The 22861-nt window shown below is 40.5% G+C and overlaps 1 protein-coding gene across 1 annotated transcript in view; it reads left to right on the top strand.

Annotated features, from left to right (window-relative positions):
- Positions 1–6194: 6194 nt before the first annotated feature.
- Positions 6195–22861, top strand: part of LOC120307048 (oxysterol binding protein) — a 31589-nt gene continuing 14922 nt past the window's right edge. The window contains exons 1-3 of the mRNA XM_039341267.1: positions 6195–6667; positions 18804–19012; positions 21005–21255. Of these exons, the coding sequence (XP_039197201.1) occupies positions 6315–6667; positions 18804–19012; positions 21005–21255 (813 nt within the window). The 5' untranslated portion in view covers positions 6195–6314. The remainder of the gene's footprint in view (positions 6668–18803; positions 19013–21004; positions 21256–22861) is intronic.

Raw genomic sequence — 22861 nt, 5'->3', positions numbered from 1 at the left:
AAAGATGCCATTAGGTCATCCATTCCAACCCTCTGCTCAGTGCAGGAATCCCAGTACACGTAACCTCAATAGTAGGAAGGTTGTCAAGTGCCTGTTTGGATTTATCCAGAGAAGGAAAGTTCAGTACGTCTCTCGACAGAAATCACTGTCTTTAAATTTCTTCCCAATATGCCATGAGAATGTACCTTCTGGTAGCTGACGACTTGTTACTTTATTACCTTAGGGCCGGATCTACTGTATGTAATACCTTAGGGCCGGATCTACTGTATGTAAGAATCTATTGGAAACATTTTTAAAAGAAGCCATTGTATTTAGGGAAGGAAATGCTGCTAAGGAGGACAATGCTAACTACTGTATTCTTCACCACAAACTGCAATCTCCCATGTAAAAAACTTCATCCGTCCTGCTTTTTTAATGCCTTAATGCTCATTAAAGAAAAAAAACAACCCTTTTGGAAAGCCTGTTTGCAACAGCGAACTTTTTTGGATGAATGGGGGGTACATATAGAGGAGAAAGGTTGGGGTGAATATGGCTCCAAAAATGGGTATCTTTCAATTCCTGCAAGGGTAGTAGACCCATGTACGACCAGCATACCATCCCAAGCATGCTTCTTTAATGGTTCTAAATATAGAGGCCTGCAAGAAGAGCCAAGTCAGAATGACTTAAAGCAGGATGCCTGACCTTTGATTTTGAACTTGAGGCTCCTTCCCCAAAACTAAGAAAAGCTAGCTCAGAAGTTAAATTCAATTTAAGGTTTTTAATGTAATTGAAACTAAATTAAATGAGAAGGAAGGAGTAGTCATTAAAGATGAATGTCTTTTAAATCAAGAATTTGCCCTAGTCCCAACAAAACATTGATCCTTCTTTCTGCAGTTCTTAATAGACTTTCACAAGTTCCTTGAGCTTCCCAGCACTGTTCCTTCCCTGCTATCAATGTCCCAGTGTAGCCTATTTTGCCTACTAATGCTCCTTAATAATGGTCTATTAAAATGGGGGAGGGGATGTATGTAACACATTAAAATAACAATTTCTGGCAACTTTGAGGGGATTTAAAGGCAATACCTAAGAACTCATAATGCTACAGATTGCTTCTTTCTGGGCCATGCTACTATAGTATCGGGGAAATGAGAAAGTATGGCATAAGATGCTTAACTATACTGAGCAATATTTTGTCACATTTCGAAGATTTCTCAAAAATTATTGGCTAATAACAACAGATGTGTTCTTTTCCACTGGAACTGTTAATGGTGGATAATATTCATTTAGAGCAGGCTGGCTCAGGAATTCTGGGAGTTGAAGTCCACGAGTCACAAAAGAGCCAAGGTTGCCTACCCCTGATTTAGAGTATCATATATAGCACAAGGGACAACTTGGCAAAACAAAAGATTCAACAATACCCTCCATTCAGAGACAGATTTGGTGCTAAAAGTGAAGGTTGCTGCACCTCCCTTCCAGAAACCTTGATAGCAGATGATTGAATCGGGTAAGAATAAAAACTTTTCTATGAAGCTCTGAGAGGATGTTCTATTGCTTACCAGGAATCACTGGGAGTTGGACAGCATATAAGTAATAATGTAAGTAGATCTCATTTAATGAGTGCCCTGTTTAATAACTGAAATTATGACAGTGCTGAAAAAGTAACTTCATGACCATCGCAGTGTCTCCGCAGTCTATGGTTTGCAGCATTCCACAGTCATGTGTCCACCATTTGGATGCTTCACAACTGGCTTCCAACAAGTAGAGTCAATGGAGAAACCAGCAGTAAAACTGCAAGTCACAATCATGAAACCTTGCTTAACAACTTACAGACCAAATGGGAAGTGACATTGTAAGTCCATCTCAGTCATGTGATATTTCACTTAGCAACCACGTCACTCAATTAATTACCAGAAAGCAAAGGAATTTTTCTCCTGAATTGCTTATACCAGTTTTCCCCCATTTTTATCTAAAATTACAATGGGACTTTATATCCTTTTTTGAGTTACAAAGTTTATCTTGAAGTTAGTGGCCACCATTCTTATAAATGCTGTGCTATGTAAGTAATTTATCCCTTGTGTAATTTTAATTCTTTGAATAGTTGCAGCCTTAGTTTTTAAGGAGTTTTAGATTAAGATAATCAGATCATGGTTAATATTTAAGAATCCATGTTTAGATTCTGAATTACATAATTGTTTAAGAAATCCTATGAAAGGAAACTAGGAAAAGATGGCAAGGTGACAACAGCCTACTAATGTTTGCTTTTCATTCTTTCCCCTCAGTGCAACTACCATATATACTGCAATATATCTCAAAAACAGAAGAAAGCTGCTAACAATCCTACAGACCTGGAAAGCCATCCTGATTATGTACTCAATCTCCTCCTCATTAGTGTACTCTCTCCAGGACCAAGGTATTACCATATGAATGTGAGCTCAGCAGCTATATAATTTGAATAAAAATAAATATACTAATCCAAAATTAACTGAAGCATAGTTTGCTTAATTTAGTAAACTATGTTTCAGTTAATTATGGATTAATCTTCCTTCCTTCCTCTTTTTATGTCTGTTACCTATTTCCTTTTTCAATCAGCCTTTCCATTTTCTGAAGGAAGTCTCCTTAAGTTTTATTGCAGTGTTGGCTGTTTTTTACATTGTGGAAATCATTATAGTTTATTTATTTCTTGTGTAAATCACCGCAGTGTGGATCAAATAACAGAAAAGTGATTTTGAAGAATGGGGAGTTGAGGGCTCTTGAGTTGATCTATCTCCAGTGAAAGATCCTGAGGACAATCTTTATCCTCTCTTGAACTAAGATTATTTCCCCTCTCAGGAAGGAAGGAAGGAAGGAAGGAAGGAAGGAAGGAAGGAAGGAAGGAAGGAAGGAAGGAAGGAAGGAAGGAAGGAAAATAATATTTAAATTTTGATTAGAGGTTAGGGACACAGATGGAAGGGACTGGGAGGATATGTTACTAGAAAATTTTCATACACTTTTTAAAAAATTACAGTAGTTATTTGTTCCATCTAATTCTTGCCTTCTTTTACATTCTATCATTTTAATAAAACATAATTAGAATATTATATGTAGAGTAGCATGTATTATAAAGCATATTATTCCCATAGTTTTATATGTGGAGAATAAAAAAATAACTTATTTAAATAATAAAGCAGAAAGCCAGTAAGTGAATTGTCTGGGCTCATAAACAAAAAAAGTAGTGAAAGGAAAGGTATCCTCAGGGAACATAAATGCATTGCAGGAAACTGAATCTTTTTCGTGTATCTTTACTACTGAAGTAGGGTAAATACCTGAACTGGATTGACTTTCTCAGGAAGCAAATTGGAGCAACAAAAGCAAATACTGTACAGGCAACAAGAGAAGTTATCTTAGTGCATCTTGAGAGTCTGTACTAAAAAAATCACTGGGTTCTGATGGCATCAACCCAAGAGTTCTTTAATAACTTACAACAGGAAAGTGCTGACCTCCTCACAAAAAATTTACAATTTGTCATTTAATCAGGCTCAGTGTCAGAGGACTGGACACCATTGTTTAGCAGACACTTTGGGGAGATCCAGGCCAGTCCACTTACTATATTTCCCAAGCAAATTAATAGAAATGAAAAAGAAAAAAAAATATCTGGGCACACAGAGGAACAAGGAGCAAAGTTCATTCCTGCCTCACAGCCATTCAAAACATTCTGATAATATCAAGATGCTGCTGCCAACTTTATATGAATTTTTAAAACTCCCTTTGATACACTTCTTTATTAAATATTCTTGCGTAAACTTAGGCCTCATACTCACACCCTTCAAACTGCACCATAAAGTCCACTTCACTTATTTAAATGTTCTGCTCTGTAAAATCAGTATTGAAATATTATTTATTTTTATCTGTTCCTAGTGGTGCTGCTGGATACTGCCCACTTGCCAGGGCAGTCCTGAGCTGAACACAGACCAAACTGGCTTAAGGCCCAGGTGACAAGCTGCTCAGTCACTTGTCACAACCAATGGATCTACAGCCATCTCTGCCAAAATGCAGACATAACCCGGATGCTGCATTTGATTGTGCAAGATGGAGTTTGTCGATCTGTAAAGCGGGCCCTGCATCCAAGGGAATAATACTAGGAAGATGATGATGAAGACAATGGCGATGATGGTGTTTATTTTTATCTGAGCGTTGTAAGCTGCCTAGAGTCACTTTTTATGAAATGGGCAGTCACATAAATTGGATTAATATTGTAAATAAATAATAGTCATCTTCAGGTTTTCTTGATCTAAAGAAATGTTTTCCTCTTCCCCTAAGACAGTTTTTGGTTTTAGGTATAATAATACGAAGAAAAGTTGGGATCTGCCCAATTGTGAATTGTCGTGTTAGGCTCTTGTGGATACAGTTCCTCTTGTATGGTTATTAGGTTTTGCTTTCTAGGGCTATTCTGCTTCTGGAGCAAAGACATTTCTTCTCTCAAGCTGGGCTCTCCTTTCCCCAACAGGGCTATTTTTCAAACTGGATGGCAAATGCTGGTGATGGGGCCCACCCAGTGGCGGGATTCAAATATACGAGCAACCGGTTCTCTGTGTGGATGCCGCTTCCAGAAGTCCGTACTGGGCCTGGGCAACAAAATATTAGCTACCGATTCTGCTGAACTGGTGCGAACTGGCTGAATCCCACCACTGGGCCCACCTCTGATACATACAGAAGGTGCTTACCTGGAAAAGCAGAAGAGGCTTCTCCCTATGATAAATGGGGTACGGCTGCCCAATAAAATAGTTCACATTGTCTTTAGGTTGTGAAATGAATACATGTCATTTCATTGGCATTACCACACTACCATTTTCATGTCACAAATGTGGCCATTCCCAGAATGGTCTTCCTCCACTGTACATCATGTAAGTGAAGAAAGCCAGTGAGTCTGGCTACTTGAAGATCTCATTTAGCCTGGGCAGCTGGATATATTTAGAATAGTGTAACGATGTTTATGCAACCTTGCCAAGAAATACCCACCGACTGCCTAACACTGCTGTTGGCCTTTCAGTAAAAATGTTTGGAAAACGAAGAATTGCCAACTAGCTGATAAATCCCAGGCAAAGGTGAGGACTGTGGGGTGAAGGAGGACCAAGCAGTCCTGATAGGATATGGGAGTCACCTCCTGCTATCCCCAATTTCCATCCAGCTTGCCTGTGACCTGTTAGCTAGAATTATTTCTGGAGCCCAATCCGGCTCTTACTCCCAGCCATTTCAGCCTCAGGATTTTAGAACCAAAGTTTCCAAATGCCCAGTAGTGGTTCCCTTTCTCTCTGGAAAGAAAAGAGATTCACACAACAGAAAAATACACTGGAAGATTATAACAGATGACGTCCACGTTCTCTATTCATCAGCGAACACAAGTCTCTATATTTAGATCCAAGCCTGTGTGTTAATACTTAGGCTTTCAATGTTTTTCAAATGCAGAACTCAGCTGTAACTGAAACGAGCGAGATCAATTTTGATCGGCTACAAGCAGCATAAACTTAGAGATTTGGGGACCCGCGGATTAAAATAGGGCGAAGTATTGGGGATGCTATTTTTAATTTCCCTTTTGAAATCCGAGGACTCTCGTCTCTACTTGTAGTCGACCGCGTTTGACACCAGTTCAGTAAAGGTACGAAGATTTGCCAAAACAGTCGTGACTCATATTAGATAAAAGTGAAAAGAATGGAATTTAATGTTAAGTAAAGGTTAAAATCGGGATGATTTGCTAAAGCCTGTGGCCAGAATTTTAAGGAAGCCTGCGATGTTATTGCACTTTCCCGGAATGCAGTAAGCCTTGCCTCTCTTCAATATAGGCAGATTGCTGGCCTCTGAATGTGGAGCTTTCAATTCGTCTTTTCTCCATAAACTCCCATGATTGCGGAAAGCCAAAATACCATTCATACCTCTCCAACGAGGAGATCCCGTTCTACAATTACATCATGGTAGGCCCCTCCTCCAAACCTCCTACTGGTTCCCAAGAGAAGAAGACAGAGGAGGCGGCCAATAACAGCGGCAATAAAGAAAGCGAACAAGACAGCTGAGCGAGCGCATGAACTAACCACTTTACCGATGAGTCCCGCCCCTCCGATTTGGGCAACCAATAGCAGTAGCCAGAGGCAGTACCAATCGGGTTTTCAGCTCCTGGAGTGGAGGTCGCTGAGAATAGGGAGGGCTCGTGAGGGCGCTAGCCGTTCCATTGGTGGAGCGGTAGGGGTGGAGGGCGAAGGAAGGAGGGAGGGAGGGAGGCGCTCAGCCTCCGGCGCTTCCTCGGCTCCCGTTAGCAGACGGCGCTTAGGCTCGGGCTTGCGAAGGCGGCGGTTCTGCGCTCTGCGATGTCGGAATTGCGAGCAGCGGGACCCGGCCCAGGGATGGCGCCTGGCGGACCAGGGGCCCCCGTAGCTACCGGCCCAGGAGGAACCTGCGGACCTGGCCCTGTGACCCCGCTGCCATCGCCGGGGCCAAGTGCTGGAAAAGGTGACGCCGGAGGAGGGACATTGGGCCCTGGGGGACCGGCCCCAGGGGGGGTGACAAGCGCTCCAGGGGGGAGCTCTTCTTCCGCTTCCGGGTCAACGAGCTCAACTTCCGGGGCGGCTCGGGAAGGCTGGCTTTTCAAATGGACCAATTACATCAAAGGGTATCAGCGGCGATGGTTCGTGCTGAGCAATGGGCTTCTCAGCTACTACAGGTGAGGCCGAGTCCTCTTCCGCCAGTACAGGCTGGTTCTGCCCCTTCCTCATAAGGGCTGCCCAAGCTTTGCTCCCCTCTTGCCCTTCTGCCTCCGCCGGGCTGATATTGCTGCCCTTTCCCTCCGCTTCCGCCCCACAGGGAGGCTCGCGAGCGCCCTGCGTTTTCCTGCCACGTAGCACGAGGGTATCCGGAGCCAGCCGCGGCCTGAGAAGTGTCGGGGGCGGAGCAGGAGAAGGGAGGCAGCTGTGCTCTTCCAGCCGTAGTTGAAGGCCAACATCTGGCACCTCTCTTCGTCGGGGACGCGCTAGTTGGGGCTGCTGCTGGTAGTTGCAGCCCAAAAATTTCTTGGAACACCCGGGTTCCACTCTTTTGCTTAGCCAGACACCCTCGCCGGGTGCCCAAATCCCATTCCATCTAGCCAGTGTTTGGAGGACCACACTTACGTTAGAGAAGGTTGTGGGGATTTTGTATTCCTTCTTCCTCTTTCCATCATCCCCTTTCCTCTTCGTTTCTTCCACCGATTTACACCAAGTCATGAGAGATAGTTGTGTTTTGAGAGATCAGTCTTCGTGCGTGTGTTTTTCTTTAGTTAAGCACATTGGAAATTGATGGCTCTAACTTCAGCTGCACTGAATGAAGAATAGGAAAAGTTAACTCGCATTTGGTGGCCTCTGTAACCCAGTTGCAAATTGCAAGCTCCTTAAAGAGCTATGGACTAGATATGGCAGTTGTTGTCTCCTCATGCCAGAAATCTAAGCAACTGTGTACAGGCACGCTGCTAAGAAAAAAAAAACTCTTCTGAGCTAGGTGTTGTCAAAGTTAGGAGAGAAATTCTAGAAATGTTATTCACAAACTTTTCATATCACACACCGTAGCTCTTTTGAGGCTGTAGATAAGGCATAATGTACTTTGGACAACAGCATAGGTTCACATTTTTTGCTTAACTATTAAACTGATGACTGGCTGTGCAGACAAAACATTATTTTCAACTCAGTTTATTTGAGACTTCCATCTACCTACAGCCTAGATGATGAAATTCTTTCCTGAAAGAAAGTTTGGCTGGCTTCCACAGTACTATATCTTCTTTAGAAACCCATTAAGGCATGTTTGTTCGTGCATGCATTATGGGCTAACAACTTTAGGACCAAATTGTCTTATAAGTTGGTCTGCTGCTACTTTTGTTTTTCTGTTGTTGTGGTCTTTTTGATAAATTAGCTTTGTTTTAATTTTTGTACTTCCTGTTGGAGTTATTTTTGTTAATTTTATTTAATATTCTCCCCTTACATTTTTGGTTTTGGAGGAAATAAACTAAGGTCCTCCAAGAAGAGCAGTACAACATTAAATAAATAAATAAATAAATAAATACCATTGAGATGAAGGGATAGGATAAGCTTCTGAATACTGCCTTCAACTTCTTTGAAGAGGACTGGATAAAAAATGTGATATCCCAAGCTTTTAGATTTTGGTTTTTGAAACAATCCCATTTCAAATGCTTCTCCTTTAAATTGGGGTATACCTGTGTTTAATTTATCTTCTGGACATTCAATGTGATTTTTTTCTAAGCAAATGCCTACCAGTATTTATTGCCTTTCTAAACAGCTCATTATAACTTATATTGTTGGGTTGCGTCTCTGCCTGACCCATCCATATATTTCATATAAATATAAGTGTATATCACTGCAGATGAATTAAGCAACAAAGTTTTCACTTTCAAATCTTGTGGGCCATTATATAATCAGATTGTGTATATTTCTCGGTAAATTAAACCGTTTAGTTTAATGAAGTATGTAATCTGCTATTTGAAAGTTTGTTTTATTCTCCCAAGTCCCTCAGGTCAGAGGTGGCGGACTCTAATTTCAGAATACTAAATTTGACTTCGAATCCCTCCTGTCTGCTTCAAGGAATCTGCTCTCCAAGGTCATTTTGATCTCAGAAAGGCCAAAAGGAAATGTGTCTATCTGGAGGCAAGACAGGATAAGGATCTAAAGAAACATGATCCTCTCATTCCAGAGGAAAATTTAGACCAGCCATTAGAGGGGAAGCAATTCAGAAAATATATGGAGAAACTCACATGCTTATCTTATTCTGTGCCTTACAGAACTACAAGAAAAAAGCATTGGATATGGTGGAGCATTTTGACCTTGGCTTTGCTCCTTTATTAAATGATAAAAAAGATTATTGTAATAAATCAAAAGAGCATTTCTGAAGATAGAGGATTTCTTTATTTGTGTGTTGATAAATGCTATTCTAGTTTGTTTAAAGAATTCTAAAATCTTAGTGTTTTCTTTTGAAAAGGAAGACTACTTTCTTTTTTTGTCCTGAGTTTACCTAGCAATTTTATTGTTGTACAAGAGAAGAGTTGCTAGCAGCATCTTTCTCAAAATGCAGAGCAACTAACACTTTGAAGTATTTCTTCCACTGAATTATGTTCCATTTTCAACCCAGTCTTACGCATGATCAGTTTCATTTGGGGTTTAATGCACGAAGACATTAGAAATAATAAACCAGTGTGCTATCTAGACTCATAAAATTACTGATCTGTAAATAATAATATAGTGTATTTTTATTAGCCAAGTAGCTAGCAGTCCTTTTTCCATTGCCAAGCACCAAACGCTGTTTTAAAAACATTTTATAAAGCGGGCATTGTAGTGTAGATGAAAACCTTCAGAGGTACTCTGAAATGAAGGAATGGAATCATCTGCCCCTCATCTATTCCATCTTACACATTTGTTGTCACTCTGTTGTTAGACTACTGATGTGTGATAGTCTTAAGTCAGGCAACTAAAAATATCTGAGAAAAATTCAGAATAGAAATGTGATCAAAAAAATAATGGGTTTTTTGGTGATGAAACTGGTTGTTGGACATTATTGGTCTTGGAACGTTTTTTCTCTTTAAAAATGGCATGGTTAAAGGAAAGCTGTATTTGATAGAAGCAGATAAGTTAATTCTTAACCATAATTATACGGTAAGCATATTGAACTGAAGCCTGTTTTTTTCCTTAAAAAACAGAATTATGACTCTTTGGGGTTATATACAGGATATATTACCCATGTTGCATATTGTAAATGTCCTTCTAAATATATTTAAGGCACCATTTTCCAGGAGATAGGTTAAAACACAAGTATCTCCTGAGCTTAATACATAATGTACAGTTTAAAGGGCTTCCAGCTATCTGAGCAGTGCAACAGGTTCAGTTTTCAGTTATAAATGCTTATGACACTACTAATAACATAGCAGGGATATTATTCCTTATACACCTCAAGTAGAAATGCTGCCATGAGTGTAAGAACTCGGTTATGGACATTCCTGAAAATGTCTAAAACCGGGCTATATTCAGCCTTATTTGTAAATAAATTCAAATGATTCAGTGAGAATTGCTTCAAAGTTAACCTGCAGAGAAACAACATAAATCTGCAAACTTACATCAATGAGATTTAACTCTGAGTAGATATTTATAGAGCTGCAGTTAGGTTTCACAGGAGCGATCTTGCATGGGAAGAGGGGCATCAAAGGAAAGCCTAATCTCTAAGTTTAAAAATGTCTTCAGGGCAGATGCAGGTAGTCTTCGATTTACGACCACCATGGAGCCCAAAACTTCCATTGCTAAGCAAGACAGTTGGTAACTGAGCTGTGCCCCATTTTACAGCCTTTTTTGTCACAATTGCTAAATGAATCACTGCAGTTATTAAATGGATCACACAGTTGTTAAGCAAATCTGGCTTCCCCCGGTGACTTTGCTTGTCAGAAGCCAGTTGGGAAGGTTGCAAATTATTTTTTTTATTTAATTTGTAACCTATCTTTATTATTTTTACAAATAACTCAAGGCGGCAAATACACCCAACACATCTTTCTTCTCCTTTTTTCCCCACAACAACAATCCTGTGAGGTGAGAGAGTGACTAGCCCAAGGTCACCCAGCTGGCTTTCATGGCTAAAGTGGGACTTGAATTCACAGTCTCTTTTGCTTCCTAGCCTGGTGCTGTAACCATTAGACCAGGACAGTGCAGCCATGATGTATGCACGCTAGTTGTCAAGTGCCTGAATTTTGATCACTTGACCACGGGGATGCTGCGACGATTGTGTGAGAAAATGGTTATAAGTCACTTTTTTCAGTGCTGCTGTAACTTGGGACGGTCACTAAATGAACGGTTGTAAGTTGAGGGCTACCTGTATTTGGAATTAACGGATCTCGGTTATTCAAACATCTTTATGTTTCTATTTTTGATATTCAGCAGATTATTTCTGTTCCCAAACCAAATTTAGGCTAGCCAGTGGTTCTGCTTTTCCTCATTAAACTCCCAGTGTGTCTGATTGTGTCATCTGAGGATTTCATGAAAATGGCCGTGTAATTTGCTTGGCAGCAGCGTGAAATTGATTAATACCTTCTTCCAGAATTTATTTTTCAGTAAGCTCCTAGTATCCTCATGTAAATTTCTGTTATGTGTAGCTTCAGTACAGGAAGTTCTTAACTTATAACCATAACTGAGCCCAGAATTATGGTCATAAGTTGAGACATCAGACCCAATTTTTTGGTATTTTTGTGGTTATGAAGCGAGTGCTGTGGCTCTTAAGTAAATCCATTATGCCTGATGGGCTTTTTTCTTTTTGCCAGAAATTAGAAGTAAAACCTATGAATTGGCAAAAAAAAAAAACATTTAAAAAATTGCACTCACATGACTGCAGGACACTACAAACAACTGTAAAAATAAGCCTGTTGCCAAAAGCCCAAAATGTAACCACGTGATTGTGGTATGTGTGCAGCTATTTTAACTTCAAAATCAACTTGTAGCTAATTTTTAGGGGTGTCTGCTGTAACTTTGAATGGTCTCCAGGCCACCAGTCGTAAGTCAAGGACTCCCTGTAGAAAGGAACACATGAAAACATGAAATGTCACCCCTTAATCAGCACACATCTCTTGCTTGTTAACCACAAGCTCTTTATTATTCATGAAGTAACCAGACTCAGGTGGATAAGAGAATAGCTGGCAAGCGGAGGTCATATTTCCCTAGTGGTCTGAAGTGGCTGAGAGGAAGGTGAAGGCATGCCTTGTTGCTTTCTCCAGACCAGGCTCCCTAGATCAGGGCTTTTCAACCAGTGGTATGGGTACCACCTGTTGTACATTGGCACCTTGCAGGTGGTACGCGACCATCCTAGAAAAGTGGTAGCGGGGGAGGAGAATGAGCTGAACCAGTGGCAGCACCACACAAGCCTGAGCGAGAGATGACTGGAGCTGCGGGGCTCTCAGTGCTCAGGGGAAGCGCCAGGATCAGCACCAGGCTCCAGCTGGAGCTTGGCGCTGATCCTGGCGCTTCTGCTAAGCCCAGAAGAAGCGCCAGGATCAGCTGGAATGTTGCAGCCTCTCCAAGGTCTTGTGATTTACATTCAGATGCTTGGCAACTGATTCATATTTATGACGGTCACTGTCCCAGGGTCATGTGAAGTGACCAAAACCTGCTGCAACCACCCAGCAGACGGGGGGAAGAAAAACCAAACATCCCCCACCCCATCCCCGCTGCCAATCCTCAACAGAAATGCTCACAACAATGACAACCTTGGACAGGAGGAAGAGCGCTGCTGGGTAGGCAGGTGTCTTGCTTGGCTGTGGCTTGGGCACTTTTTTCAGTGCCATTGTAACTTCGAACAGTCACTAAGCGAACTGTCGTAAGTCGAGGACTACCTGTACTTCATCACTTTTTTCCTTTTGGGGGGTGTCATCAAGTTTTTGACACCTTGCTAGGCGACTGGTGGTACTCGGATGTTGCCATATCCTAAAAGTGGTACAATGAGTGAAAAGGTTGAAAAGTCCTGCCCTAGACGAGGAGGTAGAAAGCCAGTGGCATTTGTAGTGACACTTGTTGGCAGTTTCTGTGCCCCTCCTGAAAGCAGGTTATGCATACTCCAGGCTCTGTTCCTCAGCTTCTCAGTGGGGAAGAGATGGCTCTGCCTGGTACCAGGTCAATATAAGAGGACTTTGTTCTCTGTTTAGGCTGGAGCGGGGAGGAGTTGGGTGAATGTCAAAGGTATGTGTGGTTGGTTATTTCTGCAAACTTGGAAGGGAAGGAGGCACAGCAATATCTACAGCCAGTTTTGCGAGAACGGAAGGAAAGGAATGAATTGTGGCTTGGTTGACAAATGAAGCCTCTGTCACAAATATTGTGATCTCATTGATGAAACAGTGATTAGCCCTGGAACTCTTGTCAAAGGACATGCATGGGAGGGGGAAAACATAGAGGTGGGTGCATAATATATGTTGGACTAGACTTCCCCAAACTAGTCCTTCCTTACGGCTGGATCGCTCATATTTATCAGGTAGTCCCTTCCTATACACCAGTGGTTCTCAACCTGTGGGTCGGGACCCCATTTGGGGTCGAACAACCATTTCACGGGGGTCGCTGACCGCCATTTTTTCCCCTTGTCTTTGGCCACGCCCCTGGCACTCGGTGACGTATAAGTGGTTGGGGGTCACCACAACATGGGGAACTGTATTATGGGGTCGCGGCATTAGAAAGGTTGAGAACCACTGCTATACACATACCTATGCACACACACAAACATGCACACAAGCACAAATAAATGTATTTGTAACATCCATGTTACTGATTTCCATTAAAGAGATTATTCTACTTACCAGTAGATAACTTACGCTCAGTCCCACTCTCAGTATCCTTGAATGCCACAACGGTATTCTCTTTCCTTCAGTCTGGAGCTGCGAATTTTCCTCCATTCAAAACCCACCCCCACCCCCATATTTAAAATGTCCTCATTCCTGGGTTTTGTGACTGATATGCATCACAGTAAACATACGAAGAGATGTAATGGCGGTTGTTGTTTTCTTTTTTAAGGGAATCTTGGGACAATTTTCTGTGTTAGGAAAGAAGCTGAGCATTTTTGTGACTCCTGATAATGAGTGTTTTTTATATTGTATGCAAAAAAGAAAAAAAAATAAAAGAAAAGAAAAATATTCTTATCCACTAGTAAAAATATTGTTATAATATGTATTCATCTCTTGTTATTATCACTGAAGTCCATGTATTTAACAAAAAATAAAACGAGAATAAAAATCAGAAATTAAGCATATAAGTGAGCCTTTGCATCTAAATAGTTCTCTCATTGAAGTTCCCAGCTATAAAATGCTTTTTCAAATGCACAGTGAGAACTATGTTATTTAGACCATTGTAACTTTGATGAAATTTTTTCCCCTAAACTTGATTTGTTTTGCTGTGATAAAGTATGCAGTACTTCATTTTTGTTTTCTCTCTGTTACTTTCTATTAGTATATACCAGTGATGGCGAACCTTTTAGAGACTAAGTGCCCAAAAATCGCTCCTGCCTCCTCGCCTGCCCCACTCTGCGCCCCGCCCGCTCTGCCCCCCCAAGGCCACCCACTGCCTCCACGGCCCACCACAGTAGATCACCCAGGCAGCCCAGCAGCGCCGTGGCAGCCATGCCCTCCACCCGTGCCCTGCGGCATCATCTGTGTGCGATGGGGCATGAGGGCGGAATCTTGTCCTTGCTGCCTGGCTGCCATGCGCTTCGCTGTGCTGCTTCACGTGGTCTGTGCCTGGGGGCGATTCTTCTCCATGGGGGCTGCTGGTGAGAAGGGGGCTGTGTGGGGAGGCGGGGCTGGGGCAACAGTGCGTGTGCCCACAGAGAGGGCTCTGAGTGCCGCCTCCGGCACGCGTGCCATAGTTTCGCCACCACTGGTATATACAGTAGTGGCCAAAATTGTGGAAACCTTTTGGGAAAAGTGTACAGTAGAAATGCCACCTCTGGCTAAGTTTCCAGCAATTTTTCTTCTAATTTCTTTATAACTGTAGCCTTGTTCACTTAATAATATTCTTTTACATTGCTTTCTGAGTGACCAGTCAACTCTTTGCACCATTACTTTAATTTTATTACATTTTACAAGCTCACTAAATGAAAGAACACAAAAAAACCAACCAACTTGATAGCGATCACATAACGCACTGACAAATGTCCTCCTCTCAGCTTCAATACATGACATCAATAACCAAATCCTAGTGTGATCTGATTGGCTCATTGCCAAAACAAGAGGACACCTGATTGCTCATTGGCTACAATCAGATGAAGGAAAGCTACCTGATATCAACCTAAGCAAGTTGTGCTTCCTTTTTCTGGTTATTTGGCTATAACCTTTCATAGAATACAGTAGAGATAATTGAACAAACTATGTTGCATTACATTCTTGATTAAATTATCTTTCCATTGACATATAATTTTATGGTACTACTCCCCCCAAAAGTGGTGTTATTAGCCATCAAACCTCAAAAATACACTTTTCCCAAAAAGTTTCCACAATTTTGGCCACTGCTGTAAGCATTACATCTTCTAGAACAGTGTTTCTCAACCTTGACAATTTTAAGGCATGTGGACTTCAACTCCCAGAATTCTACAGCCAGCACTGTTCTAGAACAAAATTAATATGTGAGATAACTTCTTTCCAAAGGGGGGTTTACAAGCCATTTTCAGACGTGATTGACTGTGAGCAAATCCAATATCCCTTTGCACCAAGGCTTGTGCAGAGCAGACTCTCCCAGCAATCAGAGCTCTAAACCCTCGGGAGACGGCTGTTTTATGGTCTCTTCACAAGGAACATCTGTACGAAGCACTTACCAGCAATTTCAAATTCTCCTTTTTATCCAGGGAGGGATTTGAGGCCTTAATCTATTTGCAAGCTCTTTGTTCTGCCATGGTCATTGGCTCTGCAAAAAGCAAAGGCATCTTAAATCCACCTTTGTTTCCCCTGAAGTCAATTCATACCTAGATGTTTTAAATAAATATTGTCATTTTGTATATTTTGACAAATGATGTTTATTAGGTAACTGCTCAAATGGAATAACAAATAAATCTATACATAAAAGTGGGTATGCACACAACATTCAATACTGAATATATAGATCAAACTTGCTGCAGTTCAGTAGGGAAAAAAAAGGATGCCCCTGCATGTGTGTACTTCCTCTTAGGTCCTCTTGGAAGTTTAACACTTTTGTCTAGGAAAACTATTAACGCTAGCTTGTAAATAGTTCTGGATTTGAACCTACATAAATCATAATTCTCACTGTTATTTGGCTAGAGTTTTTTTTTTACAAATTTTATTTATAATAAAATTAAAAACAAACAAACATTGGATTTGATGTGACATTCCAGTATATACATTCTTATCAGATTATTCCACTTTTTACAATCAATTCTTCATCTCTACATATACATCTAAGTTTTATATACAATACTTGTTCTAAAATAACATATATTTCTATCTTAACATTCATCTTTAATCCCGACTATCCCGACTAATTCCTCCAGCGGTAAAATTTATCCCAGGTTTCAAAATAAACTGATCCACATTTATCTTTTAATATCATTGTGAGCCTGTCCATTTCCACACATGCTAATATTTTATGTATTAACTCTTCCTCTGTGGGAATTTCTTTGTTCTTCCATTTTTGCGCTAAAGCAAGCCTAGCTGCAGTCAGGATGTGTAGCAGCAGGTAGATTGTTCCCTTGTCGTACTTTTCTGTCGTTATTCCTAACAAGAAGAGTTCAGGTTTTAACTCTAAGTCCAGTGTTAATATATCCCTCAACCAGTTTCGTGTCCTGTTCCAATACTCACGGATCTTTGGGCATTCCCACCACATATGGTAGTATGAGCCTAATGCTGTTTTACATTTCCAGCATAGGGGTGAAATGTTTGAACCCAATTTGGCTAACCTTACGGGTGGGAAATGCCATCTATAGAACATCTTGTAAAGATTTTCCTTATATGAGGTAGCTAAAGTGAGTTTCTTATTCCTTTCCCACAGTTCTTGCCAAATATGTAGGTCGATAACTAAAACCAAAACCCCTACTCCAAATTAACATGGTCTCCTTAACCTGTTCTTCATACATTGTCTGATCTAAAAGAAAATGATATATTTTTTTAATCATTTTATCCTCGGGACCTAATAAAATTTTATGTAGTTCTTTCGGTTCTATCTTTATACCCCACTCTTTTTTATCTTGCCTATATCTTGCTTGTAGTTGGAGGTATGCCCACCATTCTAATACTATCCCTGCATCTTGGAGATTCTTCCTCGATTTTAATTCTCCTCTCTTGTCTAGTATGTTTTTATAGGTTATTACTTTTCCCAACTGAATAAAACTTGGGTGTATGTACATTTCTAATGTTGAGATCCAATTGGGGACCTGATTTGGCTAGAGTTCTTACACCAGGTGTAATTATTGTGCAATTAGCTCAACCTTTCCCAATATGTTTTGTTCCAGTGGGTTGGGATTGCAACTCCCAGAATGGCCAGGGATTATAGCACAGAAACAATGGCCAGAAATTTTGGAAATTAAGAATACCAACATTTCTGGAAGACACCATTTTGAGAAAGGCTGCATTAGATAGATTGAGATGCTTCATTCTGGTTGAATAATTTTGGAGGTACTGAGTAACACACTGCTGAAATTTGGGGCTATAGCTAGGATGATCAAATATGTGAAATGTCTACTAACACATTATTTCTAGGCAGTACCATTTCACACTGTCTGGAAGGGTGTGATATGACTCATTGTTTTTCTGTGGACAAATATATCTGTGGAAGAATATGGTTTCCCCCCCCCCTTTTGAGTAAGTAATACTTGAAGTAGGTGTGTACAGTCATATTAGTATCATATAATTACTGCCTGTAAGGTTACTGTCCAGGAACGTATTAAACAAATATAATCATGTTTGTCCGTGAGAGGGAAAATTCTAAAATGTATAACTAGTCAAAACATTTGTTAGAACTATGAAATAAAAAAGAGTTGTTCTTCATTTTACTTGATAGTTGAAGAGTCTACACTGCTTTAAATTTGAATTGTTGCTGCCATATATTCATGAAGTCTTAAACCAGATTTTATTGCCAGCTGCACATTTGAAAAATGTAAATAGTACTAATCGACCTCACAAAACTGTTGCTGTACAATTAATTAATTGGAGGAGTGCTTAGAAAATCAGAAAGGCAGATGTACATACTGAGGGGAAGAAATATGGCTAGTATTAATATTATCATGCTCAGTAATTGGAAGCTCAGATTAATTCCACTTTCCTTCTAATCATGTAATTTAAACTGTGTATAGTCATATACAAAACTGCTTTAACATTCTGCTCCTACCCCGGGTCTCATTGCTTTATGTACCAGAAGCCCATTTTTTTATTGGCAGCTCATTCTTTCAGTTCTGTGAAAGTTTACAACATCTGGAAACTAATATTAAGCAATTTATAATCACTGAAATCCCTAGACTTCTTTCTGCTTGTGAGAACAGTAGCAGATTACTTACTGACCCAGGACATCAGGCAGCCTATAAGCCTCTCCCCTGCCCTCCCCTGCCCTCTCATCTTCAGGCAGCCTATAAGCTTCTCCCCTCTCATCTCCTGCCCTCCCCTCTCCCCCCTCCCCTGTATTCCATGGAACCTCCTCCCATTTACCACCAAATTGAAATAGAAATGGATACAAAAACTATCATGTAAGCCTAAAATAAGCTTAACGCAGTTTTAAAAACAAATAACTCACAATGGCCAGGGACCCTAGTTCCATCTGCTTTGAAACCATGCCCACTTACTATGGTCTGAAATATCCCAGAAATAAATATGACCTGGGTTCCACAAAAGATTTTTATACATAAGGGAAATGGCTGGGGTTCTGTTGGTGTCATAGAGTGACTTTTTCAGTGAGAGCATCCATTGAGGATGGAGGGAGATGAATTTTCGTGATTCCCTCTTGTCTTGCAGCCTTTCACCATCATCCTACCCAGCTAGTCTTGTTGATTTGGTGACTTTCAGAAAAGGATGGGAAATAATGTATTGTTTGACTACAGGGTGGATGGGCATAAAATTGTCTCCCTCACTTTTCTCGCCAACAAAAACATCTGCCAAATCACAGAGCCTTTTATTAATTGAGTGACCAGTTAGATACAACCTAATGATGTTCCTAGCTTGCTGTTAATAGGCTATATTTCTCTAGTGAAGTGTGGGTCACATTTTCCCAGAAGGAAAGAGAAGATAGTTTTTCCTCTTCTTCTTTGTCTCAGACTAAACTGCTGATACTTTTATTACTTTATTCTCCTGTGCTCTCTATGTACCTTGCCCACAGATCCAAAGCAGAGATGCGACACACCTGCCGTGGAACCATCAACTTGGCCACAGCAAATATCACTGTGGAGGACTCCTGTAATTTCATTATTTCCAATGGAGGGGCACAAACCTACCACCTGAAGGCCAGCTCAGAGGTTGAGCGGCAGCGCTGGGTCACAGCCTTGGAGCTGGCCAAAGCAAAAGCAGTTAAAATGCTGGCAGAATCAGGTAAAACACAAGTTAAGAGCAACAGAAATAGAGCAGGGTGTGGAGGAGTAGCAGAAATATTAAAAGTCTTATTGTGGAGGAAACATCTAAGAGAAGTAATGTGAAAAACTGGGCAATGAGTAGCTCTGAATTTGCATGATTTATGACTCTTGCCAACGGAAAGTAACTGAAGCTCATCAACTCCTTTTCATCCTACTCCATTATTTTTAATACCCGATATCTCCTGTGGTTCCAAGGATGGGTAAATGGATGCATAGATAGATATATCATGTATATGGTTATCTTGTATATGTGACTAAGAGTTAAAATATTTGTAGATAGTATCTCCCATTTTATTTTCAGCTGGGAATTATGAATGTTCTTCCAGTTTGTCCTGTTCAGGCATCCAGCTCCCCGAAGAAAGAATTTCTGCCAAACACCAAACGTTTATTATTCAGTTAAATTCCTCAATGTCCTCTGAATTGTGTGTAGGGTATACTGAGGCCATTGGCCACATTGAATTATTGTGAATATAACATACTTCTCAAAATTGATGTTCTGTTTTTACGCATCAGATTTCCCAGGGAAAGTTAGACTTATTTTATGTCGGTACCATTGAATTGACTCTATAGTTCATCTAATGCCCTGGGTCCTTTATATCTGATTAGGTAAAATACCCAAATGTCAGTATCAGTGTCAAATGGATACTCCAGTATAGAAGAAAATTTTGTGATTAAGAAGTTGCAGTTTAGACCCTCAGTTTCTTAGTGTTATTTCTAAAAATACATTTGTTCCTTACCTGGTATGCCCTGAGTGCATTCTTTGCTGACTTGCCTCTAGTTTTATAATTCTGTACTTATTTACTATTTGTGAAAGGGAAAACACATGAAAAATGTGCCACTAGTTCCTGTACAGTGTTTGGATTTTCATGTAGTATTAAGAACTTGGCTGTGGAAACAAACAAGGTATTTGGCAGATTTTCCTGGAACAACATTTTCAGAGCTTTCAAAGCAAAATGCCATCTGCCCAGTAATATCTTTTGAGTTTGCCTTGAAGGTTGCCAATATTAGCTTTGCTTTAGTTCTGTTGAACATTCAGTCCACTATTTATTTTTCCGTGTAGTCTAAGGTAAAGCCAATAATAGGGCCATTAATTCTACAGGTTAATGTATTTATTTAAAAATGTAGAACATTGCAAGCTGATCCTGGAACTCCTTGATCTTCCAAATTCTTACGGCCATTACCTTGGTTTAGAGAGTAATATACTGTATTTGAAATCTTTCCAAACACAGTACTGTCTTATTTATTTTCATGCTATGTCTTCTCTGCTTTACTCTTAAATATTTGTGCTCACAGTTTGTTCACAGTTTACTGTCGTTCCAGTTTGTGACTCACTGTTTGTAGAGGAGGATGAAGAAGAGTGATGCAACTTTTTTTTTTAGAGATCTGGGGTGTGTTTGTTTTTTAAAGAAGAGCTTAAGAAAAAAAAATCAAAGGTCCAACTAATCCACCCTTCTGTCTTTGAACAGACTCTGGCCATGTACTCTTGAAGTCATAACTAGAGCACAGAAGTAATATTCTTTATCTGAAACCTGTGTCCAGCATCTGATATTCAAAGGTGTTTCTCTAATCAAGGATCCTGGCTCTTTTGCAGCACAGAGCTTCCCGATCCTTTTTGAACACCTTTATTTTTATGGTTGCTAACTTTGTGTTGTTATTGTTTTGCTGGCCTGTCATTGCTTTTTCTTATTTTTATCATTCTCGCCTTGAATTGCTTTGCTTGCTTTTTGAGGCTATAGAAATTATTTTGCTTACATGGGTAAGGTGTATTTTCCCAATCATATTAAGTATCTGTACAGAGTTGACTGGAAAGTTTGTCCCCCTTTGTTATGTGACCACCTCCATATGTTCCTATAAAGGCAGGGGCCATGTTGGAAAAGCAAGAGAATTTAATGGTGTATCTGGTTTAGAAATAGGCTCCTGCAGTACTACATTCTCAGTTTATTCCTCACAGATGAGTCAGGTGATGAAGAATCTGTATCCCAAACGGACAAGACAGAACTGCAGAACACTTTGCGCACCCTCTCCAGCAAGGTGGAGGATCTCAGCACATGTAATGATCTGATTGCCAAACATGGAACCGCTCTGCAGCGCTCACTTAGTGAACTGGAGACTCTGAAGCTACCCGCTGAGAGCAACGAGAAGATCAAACAAATCAACGAGCGTGCCACGCTCTTCCGTATCACTTCCAATGCCATGATTAATGTAAGTGGTTTTTTTCTGGGTTTTTCCTGTGCAGCTAATAGAAAACCATCAAGAATGTTCTAGCTCTCAAATGCTCTGGCTACTTAGTTATATTCAGGTTAGAGCACCACAATGAATTTTCTTTTGCGCTTTTAATTGCCTTGGCTTTGGGTAGATTGGTAAATGCCTTTAGCTGGAAGGGGGAGGAACATAGTGTTGGTGTACATACACAATTCCTGCCTGTTTTGAATTCCCTGCAATAGCCCCATGCTATATTCCAGTGGTAGCGAAACTATGGCACGGGTGCCAGAGGCGGCACTCAGAGCCCTCTCTGTGGGCACACATGCCATCGCCCCAGTCCTAGACCTTCAGCTGGATTTTATAAAACCGTTTCGCTTTAGGCCTCCGCCGCCGTGTGCCAAAAAAAAAAGGGGGGTTCAATCAATCAGTCAATTTCAACTTCTCACGGAAAAAAAAAAGATCTTGCAAAGTTGGAATTGATTGATTGAACTTTTTAGTCCCACCCAGTCTGCCGTTACCACCGCAGCCACGCCCACCCAATGGGCCACACTCAGTCAATGGGCCACACCCACCCGGCACTTGACGATGCAAAAGTGCATTTTGGGTTGCAGTTTGGGCACTCGGTCTCTAAAAGGTTCGCCATCACTGTTATATTCCAATCAGAAGAAAAAGTTCAGGTTTTTTGATACTGGGAAGAAACAGAAGAGATGAGTAAACTAATATGGGGGAAAGGATCTTCTGAAAAATTAAGATAAGACTAACATCGCAGTGTTGAGATTTGGTGATCTTTATCCTTAGGGTTCACAGCACAATTGCATTTTTTGTTTCCTGTTTGCTGGTTGTTGCCATCAGAGGAGGGCATAAAAAATGAAGGAGGATGGGGAGGTTAAGGAATGGCAGAATCATCAGAATCTTGGAGAGGCTTGGCTTCACTGAACACAGTGGGATACATTTCTGTGCAGGGTTCATCATGCAGCAATCTCCCTTATCTTAAAGGAAATATAAATAACAAGTTGAGCTAAACAAACCCCCATTAATGTCTGAAAAGCAGTTTTATGGTCCAGCTGAGTTGGTAACCTCAGCACTCCTTAGCACTGTTGTAACTCTTAAAGAAACTATCTTGAGAAAAGCATTTGTACAAAGGAGATGTATTTAAAAGTGGGAGGTTGACTATATGCCTGTACAACCAACATTCTGATTTATATGTCTGAATAAAGGAACTTATAATTTTTTTTAAAAAAAAAAAAACTTAAACAGCTAAGTTCCCTTCTTCCTGATCAAATAGGTACAGTCTTTGGTATTATTTTTAGTCAGTAGAAGTTGCCATAATTAAATCTTCTAGGCTAACCTTCTGTTATTGAAAGCATAGTACAGAAATCAAAAAAGCCTTACCAGCTTGCAAAATTATTTACTACCCTCATTAAGAAGATAATAATTACAATAGTGATGAGTGCACCATTGGAAGAGCTGAATGACTAGGTTAGGGACAAATCATCATGGAGAAAATTGCTAAGACCCGATAACAACTTGATGGCACATAATCAGTTGTAATCGGCCTGTGATTTCATTGAGGAGATCAAAAGCTTCCCCTACCCTCATCCTTTAG

This window comes from Crotalus tigris, unplaced genomic scaffold (assembly GCF_016545835.1).
Source record: "Crotalus tigris isolate CLP2741 ecotype Arizona unplaced genomic scaffold, ASM1654583v1 scf7180000017764.6130737, whole genome shotgun sequence".
Lineage (NCBI taxonomy): Eukaryota > Metazoa > Chordata > Lepidosauria > Squamata > Viperidae > Crotalus > Crotalus tigris.
This window is presented reverse-complemented; position numbering and strand designations above follow the sequence as displayed.